Below are 16,801 nucleotides of genomic sequence, written 5' to 3'. Positions count from 1 at the left end.
GATGGATGGATAGATGGATGGGTAGACAGGTAGGTAGGTGGATGGATGGGTGGTTGGATGGATGGGTGGGTAGGTGGATGGATAGATGGATGGATAGATGGATAGATGGATGGATGGATGGTTGGATGGTTGGATGGTTGGATGGGTGGGCCATCCTAGCTTGAGTGGTAATTGGAGGTAGCAGCTCCCTGAGAGGAAGGCTGGTCCTGAGGACAAGCTCCTCCCAAGGTGTGTCTGGGCTGCTTGCCACCGGCCTCCCGGATCCCCGTGTTCATCCCCTGTGTGCCACTTACTCAAGGGCTTTTGTCCTTTTCCAGGGTGATATCCAGCAGCTGCTCTTTGTCCCGGACCACCGGGCAGCTTACGACTACTGCGAGCACTACAGCCCCGACTGTGATACGGCCGTCCCCGACACGCCCCAGTCACAGGATCCCAACCCAGATGAATACGTGAGTCAGGCCCCCCGGGTTCACGGTGGTGTTGAAGGCAGACTGCTTGGGAGGGGGCAGGTCAGGCAGGCCAAGGTGGAGGGACACAAAGGCCACGCGACCCCGATTTAAAATAAACCTGCTGGGCAAGAACCCAAGGTTGGTGCTGCCCCGTACCCAGCCGCGCCGTGGTTCAGCCCGCCTGGAGCTCTCGCCGCCATTCCCAAGTGAAGGTCATCTCTCACCTCCTGGTCACAGTGGTGCATGTCCTCTGTCATGTTCACCCTGCTGTCATTAGTCCTCCTGGTCTCCTTCTGTCATGACCGGTTAGAAGAGAAGGAAGGGTGATGCTCATCAAACCGGGGTCCTGTGGCCCAGGCAGGTCTTCTGAGCTCTGGCCGAGTCCCCACAGCCAAGGCCTCCTGGCTGGGCCCTTGCCCCTGTTTTAGGGGCAAGACCTTTTCTGTCACTGTGGTGGGGCTTCGGTGAGGGTCAGGAGATTCAGAGGGACAGCAGGGTGCCACAGGACCCCACAGCCTGGCTGGCTGTCCTGGCCCTCGGTCCTAAAGGATCAGAACATCTGCACCTTTTAGAACTCAATTTTCTTTGAAGGGGCCCTGGGTCCCCGTTCTTTCCCTGTGCTTCTCACGGGGCTGCCTCAGCCGCCCAAGGAGCTGGAGCCAGCAGAGGCCCGTTCGGAGCCACGACTTTCTGGTGTCCACTCTTCCTGGCTGAACCCGGACGGTGAGGCGAGTAGCTGGGCTCCCGGTGGGGTCCCTCCTTCCTCACGTGGCCCCGATTTGCTTTCAGTACCCGGAGGGAGAAGGCGAAGGTGATACATACTACTACGAGTACCCCTACTACGAGGACACGGACGACCCAGGCAAAGAGCCCGCCCCCACCAAGAAGCCCGTGGAAGCTGCTAGGGAGACCACGGAGATTGCTGAGGTCTGTGTGGATGGTCGCCTGGCACTGCCGGCCACAGTGGGGAGGACGCCGGGGCCGGCATGGAGGCCGGGAGGGGGTGGGTGCGAGCTCAGCAGGGAACCAGTGCCCCAGGGGCCTGGTGACCGTCTGTGCTTTGGGCCGCTGGGGAGGCGGGGGAGTGGGCTCGCCACCTGCTATGCCGCCAGCCGATGCTGGTGTGAGGGGAAGCGTGCGGCTCTGCGTCTGAGGTCTTTTCCTTTTAAACCCGGAGCCGCAGAACGCCCTTTCCGAGGGCAGGATGGGGGGTTTTGGGCCACGGACAGCACACCCCAGGGCTGGCTGCCTCCTGGCATGGACGGCATCCGCAGGGCTCTTAGGTGGCCACGGGGGCGTGCTGGGGGTCCCCTCCAGACCCCGACTCCTGCCCTGCTCCCCCATCTCAGGAGCAGACCCCACCCACCACGGCAGCCCCTGCGGTGCCCGATGCCAGTGAGGGGGCCGGGAAGGAGGAGGACCCTGGCATTGGGGACTATGACTACATGCCCAGCGAGGACTACTACACGCCCGCCCCTTATGATGACATCAACTACAACGAGGGCTTCGAGAACCCCGACCAGTCCCCCGACCACGGCGCCGGGGCCGAGGTCCCCACCAGCACGGCCGGCACTGCCAACTCCTCCAATGTAAGTGCTTCCCTTCCGCATGGGCCTGGGGCTGGGGTGGGGGCAGGGGTGGGGGAGCACTCTGGGCTCCTTCTTTTCTCTGCTCTGACCTCGGGGATCCTGGGCTGGCTCCTGCTCCACAGCCCAGCAGACCCTGGCCCCCAGGGGCCCTGAGCAGGTTTGGGGTCCCCGATTCCCTGAGCCCGTTTCACTGTTGTTTCCCATCTGCGAAATGGGTAGAATGAGCCCCGCCCGCCCGTTCTCCCAGGGTTTCGGGTGGGGATGGACGAGGACATGAATATGTGCGGTGTCCCTCTCTGTGGCCTGAGGGGGCCAGGACAGTGCACGAGCGGGGGGGTCTGCACTGTCGGGAGGGACATTGGGCCAGCTAGTGCCGGGTACGACCATGGGCTTTCCTGCCCGGCGGACCTGGCTCGGACCCCGTCCCCTGACCTCGGAGAGCCCCTGTGGACCTCAGTTGTCATTCACAAGTTGGCACTCCCAGGTGCGCCTCTAGGGCTGGGGCCAGTCTTCATACGAGGGAGGAGTTTAGCACCGCACACAGCGAACGCTTCGAAGTCGGCTTCGCGTGGAGCTGGGTTTTTGACGGCACAGGACGGACACCCGGTTCTGACGGTCCAGACCCCTCTGTCCACAGCGTGCGATTGGGGGCTTGTCGCCTCCGACCGTGAGGCCCTGGGCTGGATCCCCGACAGCTCTGACTGCCCCTCAGCACGCTGGTCCCCGTGCCGCCCCAGCTAGCCAGGGGTCCCGTGGGGTTGGGGTGAAGTCCCCTGTGGCGAGAGGGAAGACGCGTGAGGGCCGCTGGGGTCCAGGAGCGGCACCAGCCAGTCTGACTGGACTCTTGGGAGGCCTCGTGCTTGACGTCCCCAGGCTATGGGGCTGGGCAGGGAAGGGGTCTCTGCCCAGTCCCACACGGCCCTCCGGTGACCCCTGCTGCCCCTTGCCCCCAGCCGGCTCTGCCTCCGGAGGACGACTTGGAAGGGGAGTTTACAGAAGAAACCATCCGGAACCTGGACGAGACCTACTATGACCCCTACTACGACCCCACCGCCTCCCCATCGGAGATAGGGCCAGGCATGCCCGCCAACCAGGACACCATCTACGAAGGGGTGAGGGCCTGTGGGGCTCCTTCCGCCGGCACCTTCGGGGCCCGGGGAGGGCCGGCTGTGAGCTGCCCCTGCCTGGTGAGCTCCCTCCTCCGCTCACCCTCTGTCCACCTGTGTTTTGTGACCCCAGATTGAAGGACCGCGAGGAGAGAAGGGTCAAAAGGGAGAGCCCGCCATCATCGAGCCGGTAAGGACGCTCTCAGCCCCTCTCCGGAGTCTGCGGGCGCTGGGTGAGGCAGGTGGAGGCCCAGCCCGGGGAGCCCTCGTGGACGCCGCACGCTGTTTGCTGCTGAGGCTTCAGAAAAGGGGCTCAGGCGGGGGAACGTTCCAGACCTTGACTGAGGTGCCAGCCGCTGGGATCCCGGCAGGGAGAATGCTGTGCTCTTGGGGTCTGAGCGCCTCGCTGTGCATGGCCGTCGTCACCGGGGTGAGAGACCCAGAGCTTGTGAGAAGGAGGGCAGCCCCTCCGGAGGGGTCGGGGGGTTCGCGGGGTACCTTGGATCTGGGCTGGGCCGGCGTGGCCACCACCTGGGGTGAGTGTGGAAACTGGACGCATTGGGGGCTGTCCCGTGGCCAGGGAGCTCGAGAACTTGCTCTGCTGGGTGCGGGGTCGGGGGGAGTGGATGGGATGGGTGCTGAGGGAGCGGGGCGGGGAAGGGGGAGGCTCGTGGCGAGGGGCCCAGAGGGCCGCTCCCTGCTGCGTGTCCTCTGCCCCCGGGGAGCCCGGCTGGGAGTGGTGGACTCCACTCTGTGGCCCGAGAGCGGTCAGGGTCAGACGCGAGGCACCACGTGATGGGCCGGGAGGGGCGGGCTCCGCAGCTGCGTGGGGTGGCCGCAGCGCTGTGGGCCGGGCAGCTGCTGTGGACATGACGGCGGGGCGGGGCCGGCCGAGGCCCACCCTGCCACGTCGTCCAAGCGCCGGAGGGAGGAGGCCAGTGTCCTGCCCTGCGGCCGGTCACAAGGTGGAGCTGGGCTAAGGGTGGTTCCTGGTGCTCAGCTCTGGACAAGATGTCAGGGTGTCTGGTTCCTTATGACCTTGGGTTCCTGGGATGAGGAATTCTGTGGCCTCCATCCTCCCATGGACCTGGGAAGGTACTTCTAGAACCTTCATTGCTGGCCTCTCCAGAGTGGGCAGGGCAGACGGGACACGGCCCATCTCTGGGGGAATGCCCAGTGGGCAGAGTTTCAGCACAGCCCTCTTGGCTTGGCCCCATGCCCCTGGAAGCTTCTGGAGAGTGGCAAAGGCAGCCCCTTGTGGTGTTTGCTCCGGGCCTGTCTGGGGATGGGACCCGTCAGCCTCACAGGGCTGTGGCCACTAGACACACAACCTTTTCTCAGGCTGAGGACATCCCCTTCCAGGGCTTTCTGTGGGTCCAAGGAAGAGGGTGTCAGATGGGGGTAGAGGGGAAGGGTGCAGAGGTGCCAAAGGGGGCAGGACCAGCACCAGGACACCCCTTGCTCAGTGACATGAAAAATCCTGATGTCAAGTCCAGCTACAGGGGAAGAGTGTGGGGGGGCAGCCAGCAGCTGGGGTGGGGACACTCTGGAAGGACAGCAGGTGTGTTGCAGTTGCTACGGGGTCCTGGCCTCAGCATGGCTCATCTCACTGACCACTCATGTCCCCACACACTCTGGTCCCCAGATGGACCTGCTCTTGACTTGGGGTTCCTTTTGTGGGGTCCGTGTGGCTTTGGTGATAGGACATCTTGCGTGGGAAGAATGTGGGGGCCTAGGATAAGGAGGTGCTGGGGAGGGGCTAGGCTGGCACCATCTGGGTGTGCTTCCTGTCTGCTCACAGCTGCCGGACGACCTTTGGAGGAGAGCCGTGGTGCCCCGGCTGCCAGGGTGGTCCGCTGGGGGCGGGCAGGGGCAGGGCTAGAGAAGGAGGGCTGGTCTAGCACAGACAGCGTGTCTACACGAGGTCCAGCTCATCTGGGGGCTGGGGAGCTGAGGCATCTGGACACAGCTAGGGGAGGGCTCCCTCCTCTGGCCCGGGCATTCAGTCCTGCCCCATCCCTAGCCCATTCCCTGAGTCCTCCAGGCCCTCGCCAGGGCCCCTGGGGATGCCGTGTAAACAGTCAGAACTTCTCAACCCAGAGATGCCCTGAGTCTTAGCTCCATAAACAGAGGCCGAGTCCCGGGAGCCGGCCGGCGTGGCTCTCGCCGCTGACCGCTGACCACAGAGGGTGGGGTGGCCGCCCCTTCCCGGGCCCCCACCCTGCCCCAGTGCCCGCCCTTTGGGGAGAGCGACTCCTGTCCATGGAGCCCTCGGAACCAGCCCCTCTTGCCCTCCCAGCCACACCTCCTGTCGATTGTTAGCAGGGTCCGCGGCTCCTTGAGAGGGTAGCAGACCTCTGCCTTGGGGACTTGGGTTTATTGGCATCCTGGGACTCCAGGGACCCATCCCCAGACTGTGTCTCATGGTACCCCGGTGAACGCTCCCGGGAGGCCTACGCAGCGCCGTCTCTACTCTCCGAGGTGGTTCAGAAGGAACCTGCTTTTTGAGACTCTTCAGCGGGCAGATGCACCTGCGTCGAGAGCTGTTTCCAGCTGGGCCAGGCTGAGGCCGTCACTCAGTCACCTTCCCGCTGAGTTTTGAGACTGGCATCTGCACCCTGGCGGGTGTAGACCGGGCTAGCAACCCGGAGGACGTCCGCCACTTTCCCTTGTCAGCGACACCTGTCTCCCTCCTTGCTCACGGCCATGGGGATGTTCAGGCCCCTCTGCTGGGCTCTCGTCCTGGCGCCCGGCCTCCTTCCCAGGCCACCCTGGACCGCTCTAGCCCGGCCTCCCGGGAGATCTGTGGCCGGCATTGCCCCAGCAACCTGAGAACAACAGCCAGTGTCTGGGAAGAGAGCTGCAGGCCCCAGGCCCCGCCATGGCCAGAGGTCCCTCACTCGGTCCCAGCTCCCTGCTGAGCCTCCCCAGCTGCCTTTGTCCGAGGAGGACATCCGAAAGCGACCGGATGAGCTGTCTGTGTACATCTCGCGGACAGAAATTCCTCCGAGAGCGCGTCTGTATAAACATGTCTTCACGGCGACAGGGGAGCCCTGGTGGGGAGGCTGGGGGTTGGAGGGCCCAGTGGCCCGGTGCCCCTCACCCGTGCGGGTCTTTGAGCCTCAGCTGGGCATTCCCCTGTCCCCCCGGGGGGGAGGGGGACATGTTTCTCAAAAGCCCGGTTCACTTTGGAAGGAAAGTTTTGGTGCTGTCCTGGAGGAAAGCAGTCTGTGCTTTCTCTGCTTTGCAGGGGGGGAGCAAGAGGTCTGTCCCTGGAGCCAGGGATATGTGGCCCCCGAGCCCTGTCCCTGCAGTCTCAAGAATTGTGGGGAGGAGGGCATCGCTGTCCACTCTGCGGGCCCCGAGTATGGCGGAAACCTGCTCAGCCAGGCCAGGCAGAACCTAGCTGGTCCCAGGGCCCCCAGATGCTGTTCCTGCTGTGTTCTCGGCGAGGAAATCCCTGTGGGGGCAGGAGACCCCTTCCTGCCCGCAGGGTGTGCACTGTCTCAGGGCACCCGAGGTGGGCGTGAGACACAGGGGGTGCTGGAGCTGCCTGGCCTGCTGTTGACTGGTTAGGAGAGCGGAGAGTCCTGCTCGGGGACAGGGCTGGAAGTGGAGGCAGGGGAGCGGGGCCACCGCCCACCCCCACCCTGGGCCAGGGAGCTCTGTCCACGGACCCCTCAGCTACCCACACGGCCTCTCTGGGGTCTAGGCTGATGTGGAGGCCTTGTCCCCACTTGGGGGTGCCGGCCATGCAGGCCAGCGGCGGGGTGAGGGGCTTCTGCAGGAGGGTGGCCCGTGTCCTGTGGACTTGGTGGCATCTCCCTCTTGCTCTGGGCTCCTGGTTGGTGTGCCCCCGAGGCACGAGTCTGTGGTCCTTGTGGGGTCCGCCTCACCAGCAGGGCCTGCCAGGGACCCAGGCGCCTTCTGGGATCTCAGGAGGGAGACGGTCCGGGGTCTCAGACACTGTCTCCTGTCTTCTAGGGTATGCTCATGGAGGGGCCGCCGGGTCCTGAAGGCCCCGCGGTGAGTGTCTGTTTCACGTCCCAGGCCTGTGGGAGGTGCTTGGGGGCGGGGGGTGGAAAAGAGGGGGCCACTGACCGCCCTTTGCAGACCCCCCTCCCAGGGGCCCATCCCCGCCACCCCTGGCGAAGCGAGGCGGGACCGGGCTGTTGCCCCGTGGCTGAACCTTTGAATTCCTGTCCTGATTTTGTTTTTGATTCCAGGGTCTCCCAGGACCTCCGGGAACGATGGGCCCCACTGGGCAAGCGGGTGACCCCGGAGAAAGGGTAAGGATGACTCAGCGCTTGGCTTGCGGGGCTTGTCCGTGTGTCTCTCCGCTCTGCGGCCGACGTCCTCACCCGTGCAGCGGGCATCCGGCACGTCAGCTCCCCTCACCACACTGCGGGGCCTGCTGCCTCTCACCCCACCTCCTTACTGCGTCCGTGTCTGTGGGAGTTTGGGGAGCGGCCCTCCTTGGCGGCCGTGTGCCTGGGGCAGGTGGCCGCGGTGAGGGTCCCACGGAGGCCGCTGCGCTCAGCTCACAGAGGGCCCTGCGGCCTGCGTTAGCCCGACGGTGATGAGTGCTGTCCGCGCCTCGCGGGGTCCGGACCTGGATGGGAGCTTCCTGGGCTCGCCCTCCCCTCACCCCGTCTTCCTTGTTGGGGATCAGGCACCAGCACGGGAGGGCTTGCTCTGGGTCACAGGGACCTATCCCGGGGTCCTCCGGTCACAGGGACCTGTCTTGGGGTCCCCAGTCAAAGGGATTCACCCTGGACTCCCTCCAGGTCTGAGGTCCCCAGATCAAAGGCACACATTCCCGGGTCAGAAGGACCCATCTTGGGCTCCCCCTCCATCAAAGGGACGTGTCCCGGGTCCCCAGGTCCCCGACTAGCCCAGGGTTGCTGCTGCACAGGGCTGAGCGGGGACGCTGCGATTTTGCTCTGCCACCTGGTGGGGCTCGGGGGTACTGCAGCCTCGGGGCGTCCTGCGGGGCTCGTTTTCCTTTGTGTTGAGTTTTCCTGCGGGTCTGACCGGGGTGGACGGGAGCGCAGGCCCAGCAGAGCTGGTAGCCAGATGGCTACGCTGTGGACAGGAGAAACTCGGAGCGGGTGTGTCCTAACGGACATTTATCCCCAGGGCCTGGCATGCTGCCTGGAGAGGACGGGCCTAACGGTTTGGGTGGGTGTGCGGCGGGGGACGGTGGCTGGGACGGTGGCTGGGACGGTCCCGTGGAGAGGCCGCTGGGTTTGGAAGTGACAGAGGCATCCTGTGACAGACCTTGGCGCCTGGCAGGGGTTTGCTGACCGCAAGCCATAGGGGGCTCTGCGGGACCCGGGTCACACGGCCTCCCGCGCCACCGAGCCACAACGCACGCTGCGGGGACAGCGTCTGGTCCCTGGAAGACACGGACTCTGATCTTACGCTGGGGTTTGATTTGGGACTGCCTCTGAGGCACGAGGCCCAGCAGCGAGCAGCACCCCGGCTTTCCAAGAGGGGACACTGGTGGCCAAACCTGCGCCCAGTTTTTTCTTTTTTGATCACACTGTTGTCTTCTGCGGGTTTTTCCGAAACGGCAGGCAAGGGCAGTTCAGCTGCGTCTGGGAGCAGACCTGTGACCCCGCGGTTCTGCCTCCGGGACTTTCCTGACAAAGCTGCCCGGGCACCCACTGTCCAGCCTGCGCCCGTGGAAGACGGGCGGGTGCGCCAAGGGGCCCGTCATGCACGGGCAGCTCTACGGCCACTGAGCTCGTGAGCAGGAACCCGCAGCGAAGAGAAGGGGCCGAGTGCCGGGTGGCGCTGGAGGGGGGACCTCCTGGAGAAGGGGGACAGCTCCGGGGCCCCACACACGCCACACACACCCGTGGGCGCGCTCCGCGTGCGGGCTGCCGTGCATGCCGCCAGCCGTCCTGCCCGCACCGGCTCCCGTGCAGGGAAGAAAGCTCTCCCGGCTTCGTAGAGACCGTGTTCCACAGCAGCTCCCGAGAACGGGGACCGCGTCGACGGTACGATAACCGGAGAAGCCACTGCGGGTTCAGGCGTGCACAGTCCATGGCCCTCGGGGTGATGCCTGGGGAGCCGCAGGTCCTCGGTCTTCTTGGCTGGCAACCGGTGGTGGGTGCCGCCAGCTGTGCCTGCCGCGTTGCCTCCCCGGGTGTGAGCGCCGTTGTCCGCGGGCGGCCGTGCCTGCCGCGTCGCCTCCCCGGGTGTGAGCGCTGTTGTCCGCGGGCGGTTGCGCCTGCTGCGGAGCGCTGGACCCGACACCCATCAGTGTATTGGGGTGTGGCCAGTGGGGGTCCCTTTCGGTCAGGAAGAGGGAGTCAGACCTCCTTCTGGACACAAAACGAGCTTCGTGCTCAGGCTCCGTGGGAGTCCGCCAGGATCCGTGAGGAAGCTGGGAGAGAAAACATTTGTTTTTTTGTTTTTTTGAAAATACACTGTCTTTCTTGTTTTACGTTTGAGTCTGGAAAAGGCCAGGGTTCATCTAGAGGACCTGTCGAGGGGCGTCTGTCTGGGACCTGCCTTTGGGGCCAGACTCACAGGATCTGCGGCAGCGCCGGGGTCGGCTGTGTACACACGGGCTCTTGAAATTGCTCGAGAAGGGTCTGTGTCCCGTGGACGTCCCTTGCATCTGTCCCAGCAAGTGGACACTTAGACCGCCTCGCCTTCCATCCGAGCAATCACAGAGAGAGTTGGTGGGGACCGGGTCACAAGGGCCAGCACACTGGCTGATGGAGGACATAGGCCTTGGTCCCCTGGGGGCGGCCCTGCCTATTGGTGTGCGGGCCTGGAGGGCGCGTTTCTGGATGGTGGACGCTGCCCGCTCCCCCAGTGTCCCCTGTGTCCCTGGATTGCGTCTCCCACCTCTCCCTGTAAATCGCTCTGGGTCCTGCCCAGAGCCTCCTCCCTCCTCATCCCTCTCCCCTAGAAGCCTGTCCTCATCTGCCCAAAGCCAGTGCCCCTCCCTTCCCTGTGCTTGGCTTCTGGAACATTCTGTGCCATGGGGTCTTGCTGCTCTGTGCTTGCCCTGTGCATTTCCTCATGGGCTGTGGCTCTGACATCCTCATCTGGACATAGCCCTGCTCTGTCCCCATTGCATAGTGACCCAGCTGTCTTGGGCCCTCTGTCCACAGGGTCCCCCTGGACGCCCAGGCCTTCCTGGGGCTGATGGGCTGCCTGGCCCTCCTGGTACCATGCTCATGCTGCCTGTGAGTATCCTTATTTGTGGGGGTGGGCTCAGGGCTCAAATGGGGTGGGGAGGGCGCCTTGGGCTCAGTGTCTGAGGGTCGGTCCCCGGCCACAGAATCACTCTGATGTGGGCCGTCTCGTAGAAATAGGCCCTCTGAGGCCGTTTCTGCTGATGTGCAGAATGGACCTGGTGGCCAAGGTCTCCAGTTCTCCGCTGGGGTCCAGGGCTGGCCCACCTAAGGGGCAGGGAGCCTGGCTCTGTGCAAGAAAGCTGAGGGGCATCTGTCCGTCTCCGCTGGGATCTCCAGCTAGGCATGCTGCCAGCTGCTCCCACCTTGTGCCTGTCCTGCCCTTGACCTCGTGGTGCCATCTCCTTCACTGGGAGCCCAGGCCCAGGAGGGCACGTGTGTGGCATGCTGGCCTGGACGGCAGGCTTCTGACTGGTGGCCCAGTGCTGCCCGGGAGGCTGGGCAGAGCTCAGGGAGACACCATGTGAGCTGGGAGCTTCCCGGCTAAGCAGGCGTTTGCACTGGGCCCCAGGCCCTTTCTTCTTACAGGTAGGGGCTGCGGGGTCTCAGGGCGAGGTGCCGCAGAAGCCAGAAAGTTCTCCCCAGACCTGGGCCAGGTCTCCAGGGGGCTCCAGGGCCGAGGCTGGCAGGTGGGGCTGGGAGGGATCGAGTGCCAGATGTTGCCCACGCAGACTCCCCAGGGCTCTGCGGTCACCCGAGAGGCCCCGGGCCCAGGATGGGCGCCTGTGTCGGTGCGTCCCGGGTGACCCCCACCTTGTATCTGCAGTTCCGCTTCGGAGGGGGCGGTGACGCCGGCTCCAAAGGCCCCATGGTGTCGGCTCAGGAGTCCCAGGCTCAGGCCATCCTGCAGCAGGCCCGGGTAAGTGGCGTCTGTGTCCCTGGTGCAGGGGTGCGGGTGGGAAGGGCTTGCCTCCTGGGCGATCAGGACACTGTGGGGCATGCACCTGTCTACGTCTAGCTGGGGGCCCAGGCCAGCACTGGGAAAGGGGCAGGGGGATCTCAGGGCTCCCTCGTCCATGCCGAGGGTCCAGGTTCCAGGATGTGGACGCACAGGGCCATCAGCTGTCCCCGTGGGGCTCCTGGGACGGACGGACCTGGAAGGGGCTTCCTGCAGTGGGGCGGGGCTGAGACAGAGCCTCTGGGAGAGCTCCCGTGGCCCCCAAAGCCCCTTGCCTGGCGTGGGGGGTCCCTTTGCTTCCCGGTGGCTCCACTCACTGCAGACCAGCTGGCGAGTGAACCGAGGTTTTAACTAACGACGCTCCCGGTTGCTGGTTGCCAGTGACAAGAGCAAAGCCTGGTTCTGTGGGGTGGCTGGGGTGGCTGATTGTCTCACGGGGTGTCGACTCTAATGGGGCATCTCAGGGAGCCGTTAAATAGCCCCTCTTCGGGTGATGTCTATGCGGCTGTGGCCGGCGGGGGCGACAGCAGGGATCGGCACACACGGAGTTGCCGGCCGGCCACGCGGCGAGCTGTGGCTACAGGATAAATGGTCCGTATGATGCTGCCCTGTGCCTGTGGCCCGATTCGCCGGCTGGGCCTGCCTGTCCAGGGTGGGGTGCGGGTGCCAGCTGGGGGGACAGGAGCAGGTAACCCACCCCCATAGCGGGGCACGCCACGCCCAGGTCCCCCCTCCGCCTTCTCCGTTCCATTTGTGGTTGGCTCAGGCCCCAGGGGCGTCTCGGTGCCGGGTTTCTGGAGCTCCGTCCGATCCCTCCTGCAGAGGCCCCTGTCCTTGGCATGTCCCGTTGGGCCTTTCCTGCCCGGTGGAGCATCCCCCATGAGGGCCAGTGCCCGCTGTCCCTCAGCCTGCTCTGTTTTCTCTTGCAGCTGGCACTGCGGGGGCCGGCTGGCCCGATGGGTCTTACCGGGAGGCCCGGCCCCATGGTGAGTCCTTGGTGGGGAGAGTGGGGGAGCGTGGTGAGGGCTGGGGCGTCCTTCGTGAGTCCCTTCTGGCCCCAGGCTCACCCAGAGAGAGCACCCTTTAAGCTCTTACCAACCACTGATATACCAGCGGTACCCCGGTGGGTCCAGGGGTCCTGGGGAGGGGCCGGGGGTGTGGGCCTTTGGTGACCCACACAGGGAGGCCTGCCACACCTGCTCTGCCTGGGATTTTCCTCCTGACCCAGGGAGCCTTTCTTTCCGGTGTCTTTACTCTGTACAATCACGTTTCCTAAGTCAAGAGCACTTGAGTGGGGACAGACCCAGGATTTCTCACATGCCACCCTCCAGCTGCTCAAGCCCTGCATGGGGTGTGCCCGAGCACACTCAGGGCCAGCCAGCGGGATCCCCAGGGAGTGCGGGTGGCCTTTGCTGTTTGCAAAGAGACAGGATTTCAACACCTGCCAGGCCCGTTCCCCTGGGAGCGGTGGATTGGCTCTGTGCCCCGGATCTGCACCAGCCCCTTCCCCGTCAGGGCAGGCTTGGGGCTGCTCCTGTCCACCTGCGGCTCCTGCCTTGTCGTGGGCCCTACGGATGCCCACGCGTTGCCCTGAGCCGCGGCCACGACAGACCCCAGTCACACTCATCCCGGAGAGAGGAACAAGCACGGCGTGGGCCTCATGGCTCCCGTCCTGTACGCTGCACTGTCCAGCGTTTTGTTCAAAACTAAGGGGACACCCACATCCCTGGGAAGTTACTGCTCGTCCCTCGGATTCTGAGGGCTGCGAGTGCCACTGATTCTCAGCGGGGAGCCCTGCCCCACAGGGTGACCCATTCCCGGAGGTCTGATGTGCATTCCTTAACCCAGACCATGTCTCCCTAGGGCCCTCCGGGGAGTGGAGGTCTGAAGGGCGAGCCAGGAGACATGGGGCCTCAGGTATGTAGGCATCTCACTCTCGCTGCTTGGGGGGCACCCCTTGTGCCTCAGAGGTGGAGGCCGCTGGAATGGGGGCTCCTACAGCACGTGTCTTCAAGGGAGCCGGTGGGAATTGCGGCTTTGTGCACAGCTGGGAGTGGGGAAGAAATAACTGTTCCTTGCTGGGGGACGGCTGGGGGACGGCTGGGGGACAGCGGGCTGGGCCTCTTCAGACCCTCACTTGGGCAGCAGGTCTGTGCCCGGCCCACAGCTACCCACGAGCCCCCACCGGCCGGCTTGATGAACACAGGGACAAGGCTTTGCTTTTGCCTCTGAAAAACACGGACCCAGCCTGACCCGTTGCCCTCTTTGCTTCCGGACAGGGACCCCGAGGTGTGCAGGGCCCACCTGGCCCCGCTGGAAAGCCTGGAAGAAGGGTGAGTTTTGCGGGTCCCGTGGGGTGGGAGTCTGCTCTGCTCGGGGGGCCACAGGCCCGGCTGCCCCCGCTCCCCACCGAAGGGCAACTATTTTCAAGGCTGGATTTTCCCTTCCCTGGGGCCGGTGCGGCTCACCCGCCTCTGGTGCCTCCGTCCTGAGCACGTTAATTTAGTTTCACAAACGTTTTTAATTGAGGCAGCTTCCCAGGCCCTTGGGGAGCAAGTGCGGGAAGACAAAGTGACCGGTGGGCCTTATTTCCTTAGGGTGGACTTGTTTCTCTGGAAATGGCCTCAGTTTGGTGTGGGGGGAAGGCCAGGCTGATGTCCAGGATCCCTGGGACTCTGGGGGCTGGTTTTAGCGGATGGAACTAGTTTGTGTCCGTATGACCGTGGCAGCTGCACGGGGCGTGTGTTTCCAGGTTAATATACATCAATGGTCCCCGTCCAGACAAGCCAGGGAGAGCCTAATGATCTCACATCTCACCAGAAAGATGGCTAAGGAGTGGGTCTTTTCAGCCAGAGAAGGCTTTGGGTGAGGGAGGAGAGGGTTCTGGGTGTGAGCCTCTCCGAGCAGTGCTGTCCCCTGGGGCTGCCTGGCCATTCCGCCTGGAGAGTGTGAGGGGTGGACGGGACTCCTTGCGGGGTAGGGGGCTAACAGTGGTCGTGAGCGGGAGTGATAGGGCACGGCCCTCGTGTGGCCCTCAGGACACAGGTCCCTGAGGCCGGGGGGATCCAGGCCCCATGCAGGGTCAGACCCACGCTTCCACGTGGGCCACTAGTGCCGGAGATCGGTGATTCTTGGGAGACAGTCTGGGTTTGTCTTGGTTCTGATTCTGCAAAGAGTTTTATTTCGTTCAAGGTTTCTGTGAGTCTCTAAACGCTGTAAACGATCCCGTTTCCCTGGGAGCGGTTCCTTAGGCTGGCATGGGAAGGATGGGGAAGGCGGGGAAGGCCGAGTGCAGGTCCTCCTGTGGCTGGTGGGGTTCCGTGGCCCAGGGTGAGAGCACCCAGGTGCCCAGAGTGTGCCGGGGTGGCCTTGTTTGATCAGTGGCATGTGGGACATGGGGAGGAGAGAGGACGTCGGTCCGGGTCAGCCCTTTCTTCTCAGCCGGCTGACATTGTGCGTTAGCGAGTTGGCACCTGGCCGAGTCTCCGTCCCTGTCCAGGTGCCTCAAGCCTGACAGGGCTCTCCCAGGGTGGCCGTGGGGCCTGTGTAGTGGGCCCTGCCCTTCGTCCCTGTGGCCAGTCAGGTGGGGACTGTAGGCTTGTCCCTGTGGTTTCCTGGGAGTGGCTGGAAGTGATGGGTCTGGGAGTGGCCCCCGCGGACGGAGTGTCTTGCTTACATGGGCAGGTGCGTGACTTTCGTGAGATCCGCCACCACCGTGCGGCTCAGTTTTTCGTCGTGGCCGATGGGACCGATCCTTGGCACGTGCTTTCCGTGACTCTTGTCTGTAACCTGCCTTCTGAACGGTGGCAGGGTGGTGGCCTGGGCTTTGCTGTGGGGACACGCTCTCTCGGGAGCCACAGACCCAGAGACCTCCAGTCCCGTGGCCACACGGCGCTGCCTGCTGGCTCTCCTGCGGCGTGGTCTCACCCCCCAACACAGAGAGGCATCGCCGCATCTGGCATTTCAGGTGGCGAGGCTCAAAGACGGGAACCACGTCGAGAGGCGCACAGCAGCCCCGGGAGCCTGGGCCTGCGTCCTCTCGACCAGCCCGGCCACGTGGGGCAGTGCCACTGTGCTGGGCCTCCCAGGAAGGCCCCACTCACGGGTCCCCGTGACACTTTGCCTCCTCTGTTCCAGGGCCGAGCTGGGAGCGACGGAGCAAGAGGGATGCCTGGACAGACTGGCCCCAAGGTAGGCCACGCTTGCCGCCTCCCAGGGTCCTCACGGCCATGGCCGCCATTGCCGGCGTCATGCTGGCGACGTGGCCAACGTGTTTGTTGTGTGGTGACGGCAGTTCTGACGACAAGTTATGACTCACGACGTCCACGCTCATCCAGGGTGGGGGCTTGGGGGTGCGGAAGGTGCTGCTTGGCTCAGTCTCCCTGACGTGTCGGCACAAGGCCGGGCTGGGGGGTGATTGTCACAGGCGGGTGTGACAACTGCAGAGAGTTTGCTCCTTTCCAGTGGGTGGTGAGCTGGGTGGGCGGGGGTAGCATCCCAGCCACGGAATCCATTCATGGAAGGGGAGGTGACACGGTTGGACACATGGGGGTGGGGGGACGCAGGAACGCCAAGTACACGAGCAGGGAGCCTTCTTTTCCTGTGCTGGGCCACCTGCTCGGCATGGCAGGGACCGAGTAGACAGTGCATGTGGGTGAGCGTGGGGGCCCCCGTCTCGGCCCCCGGAGAGCCGACCTGGGCTGTGCGGGGCACGAGAGGAAAGGCTTACGTCCCCAGCGAGCACACCGTGATGTGGACGGCTCCTGCTACCTGGAGCGGCCAGGACGTGGGTCACTGTCCTAGCCAGGTGTCCGAGCCATCTGTCCACTTAGTAACTGGTACGGATGAGCTCACATGCTCCCCCCACACACGGAGCTCTGGTGAGGCTCTGGTCTCGCGTCTCCGGAGCGGCAGGAGGGAAGAAAGTCTGCTCGGATCTCTCCCTGTAGACCACAGTCTTCTTCCAACCGCAGAAGCATACGTAAGCCCGGATACTCTCGGCCTCTCCCCGCGTGGTTTGCAGCATCTTCGAGCCAGGACTCTGTACCTGGGCCCCCGCAGGCACCCCGGGGTGGCCGGGAGCCACAGTGTTGGCAGCCCGGGTCAGGCCCTCCACCGGATGAGCACAGGCCGCTAAGCGTGCGGGGCGCGGCTCGGCGCTGAGGGCGTGGCAGTGAGCAAGACGGTCGCATGGCCGTGGTCACTCTGCCACGAGGCTCAGAGTCTGTGGCCCAAGGACAGAGTCACCTCTATGTTTCTGGGCTTTGCTGGTGTTTGGGGGAAAAGAGCTGGGGAACACAGGCCTAAGGCAGTGGGGTGTGTGGTGAGCGGAGCCTGGGGTCACGGCACACAGGGTTCCTGGGTGCAGCCTGAGGCCTGGCAGCCGAGCCGTGTGCAACGCAGTCTCTGAGGAGCCTCCCGTTCCCTCGCAGGGTGACCGCGGCTTTGACGGCCTCGCGGGACTGCCAGGAGAGAAGGGCCACCGGGTAAGTGTCCTGTCTGTGCGTTTCTGGCACAGGGAACCTGATGGATGCGTGTCTCG

General features: G+C 64.5%; 1 protein-coding gene across 4 annotated transcripts in view; it reads left to right on the top strand.

Annotated features, from left to right (window-relative positions):
- Window positions 1–16,801, top strand: part of LOC111145660 (collagen type V alpha 1 chain) — a 142,383-nt gene that overhangs the window by 63,905 nt on the left and 61,677 nt on the right. For 3 of the 4 annotated variants that reach the window (XM_022500738.1, XM_022500735.1, XM_022500734.1), the window contains exons 5-18: window positions 318–449; window positions 1,239–1,376; window positions 1,799–2,038; window positions 2,992–3,150; window positions 3,278–3,334; window positions 7,129–7,170; window positions 7,371–7,433; window positions 10,278–10,352; window positions 11,128–11,220; window positions 12,189–12,245; window positions 13,123–13,176; window positions 13,539–13,592; window positions 15,397–15,450; window positions 16,692–16,745. In XM_022500738.1, the coding sequence (XP_022356446.1) occupies window positions 318–449; window positions 1,239–1,376; window positions 1,799–2,038; window positions 2,992–3,150; window positions 3,278–3,334; window positions 7,129–7,170; window positions 7,371–7,433; window positions 10,278–10,352; window positions 11,128–11,220; window positions 12,189–12,245; window positions 13,123–13,176; window positions 13,539–13,592; window positions 15,397–15,450; window positions 16,692–16,745 (1,272 nt within the window). Of the gene's footprint in view, window positions 1–317; window positions 450–1,238; window positions 1,377–1,798; window positions 2,039–2,263; window positions 2,276–2,991; window positions 3,151–3,277; window positions 3,335–7,128; window positions 7,171–7,370; window positions 7,434–10,277; window positions 10,353–11,127; window positions 11,221–12,188; window positions 12,246–13,122; window positions 13,177–13,538; window positions 13,593–15,396; window positions 15,451–16,691; window positions 16,746–16,801 lie in introns of all 4 variants that reach the window. The other variant, XM_022500736.1, reaches the window with a different exon arrangement.

Source organism: Enhydra lutris, unplaced genomic scaffold, assembly GCF_002288905.1.
Source record: "Enhydra lutris kenyoni isolate GAN:26980312 unplaced genomic scaffold, ASM228890v2 scaffoldscaffold13, whole genome shotgun sequence".
Classification (NCBI taxonomy): domain Eukaryota; kingdom Metazoa; phylum Chordata; class Mammalia; order Carnivora; family Mustelidae; genus Enhydra; species Enhydra lutris.
Note: the sequence above shows the minus strand (reverse complement) of the source record. Positions and strands in the feature narration are given on the sequence as shown.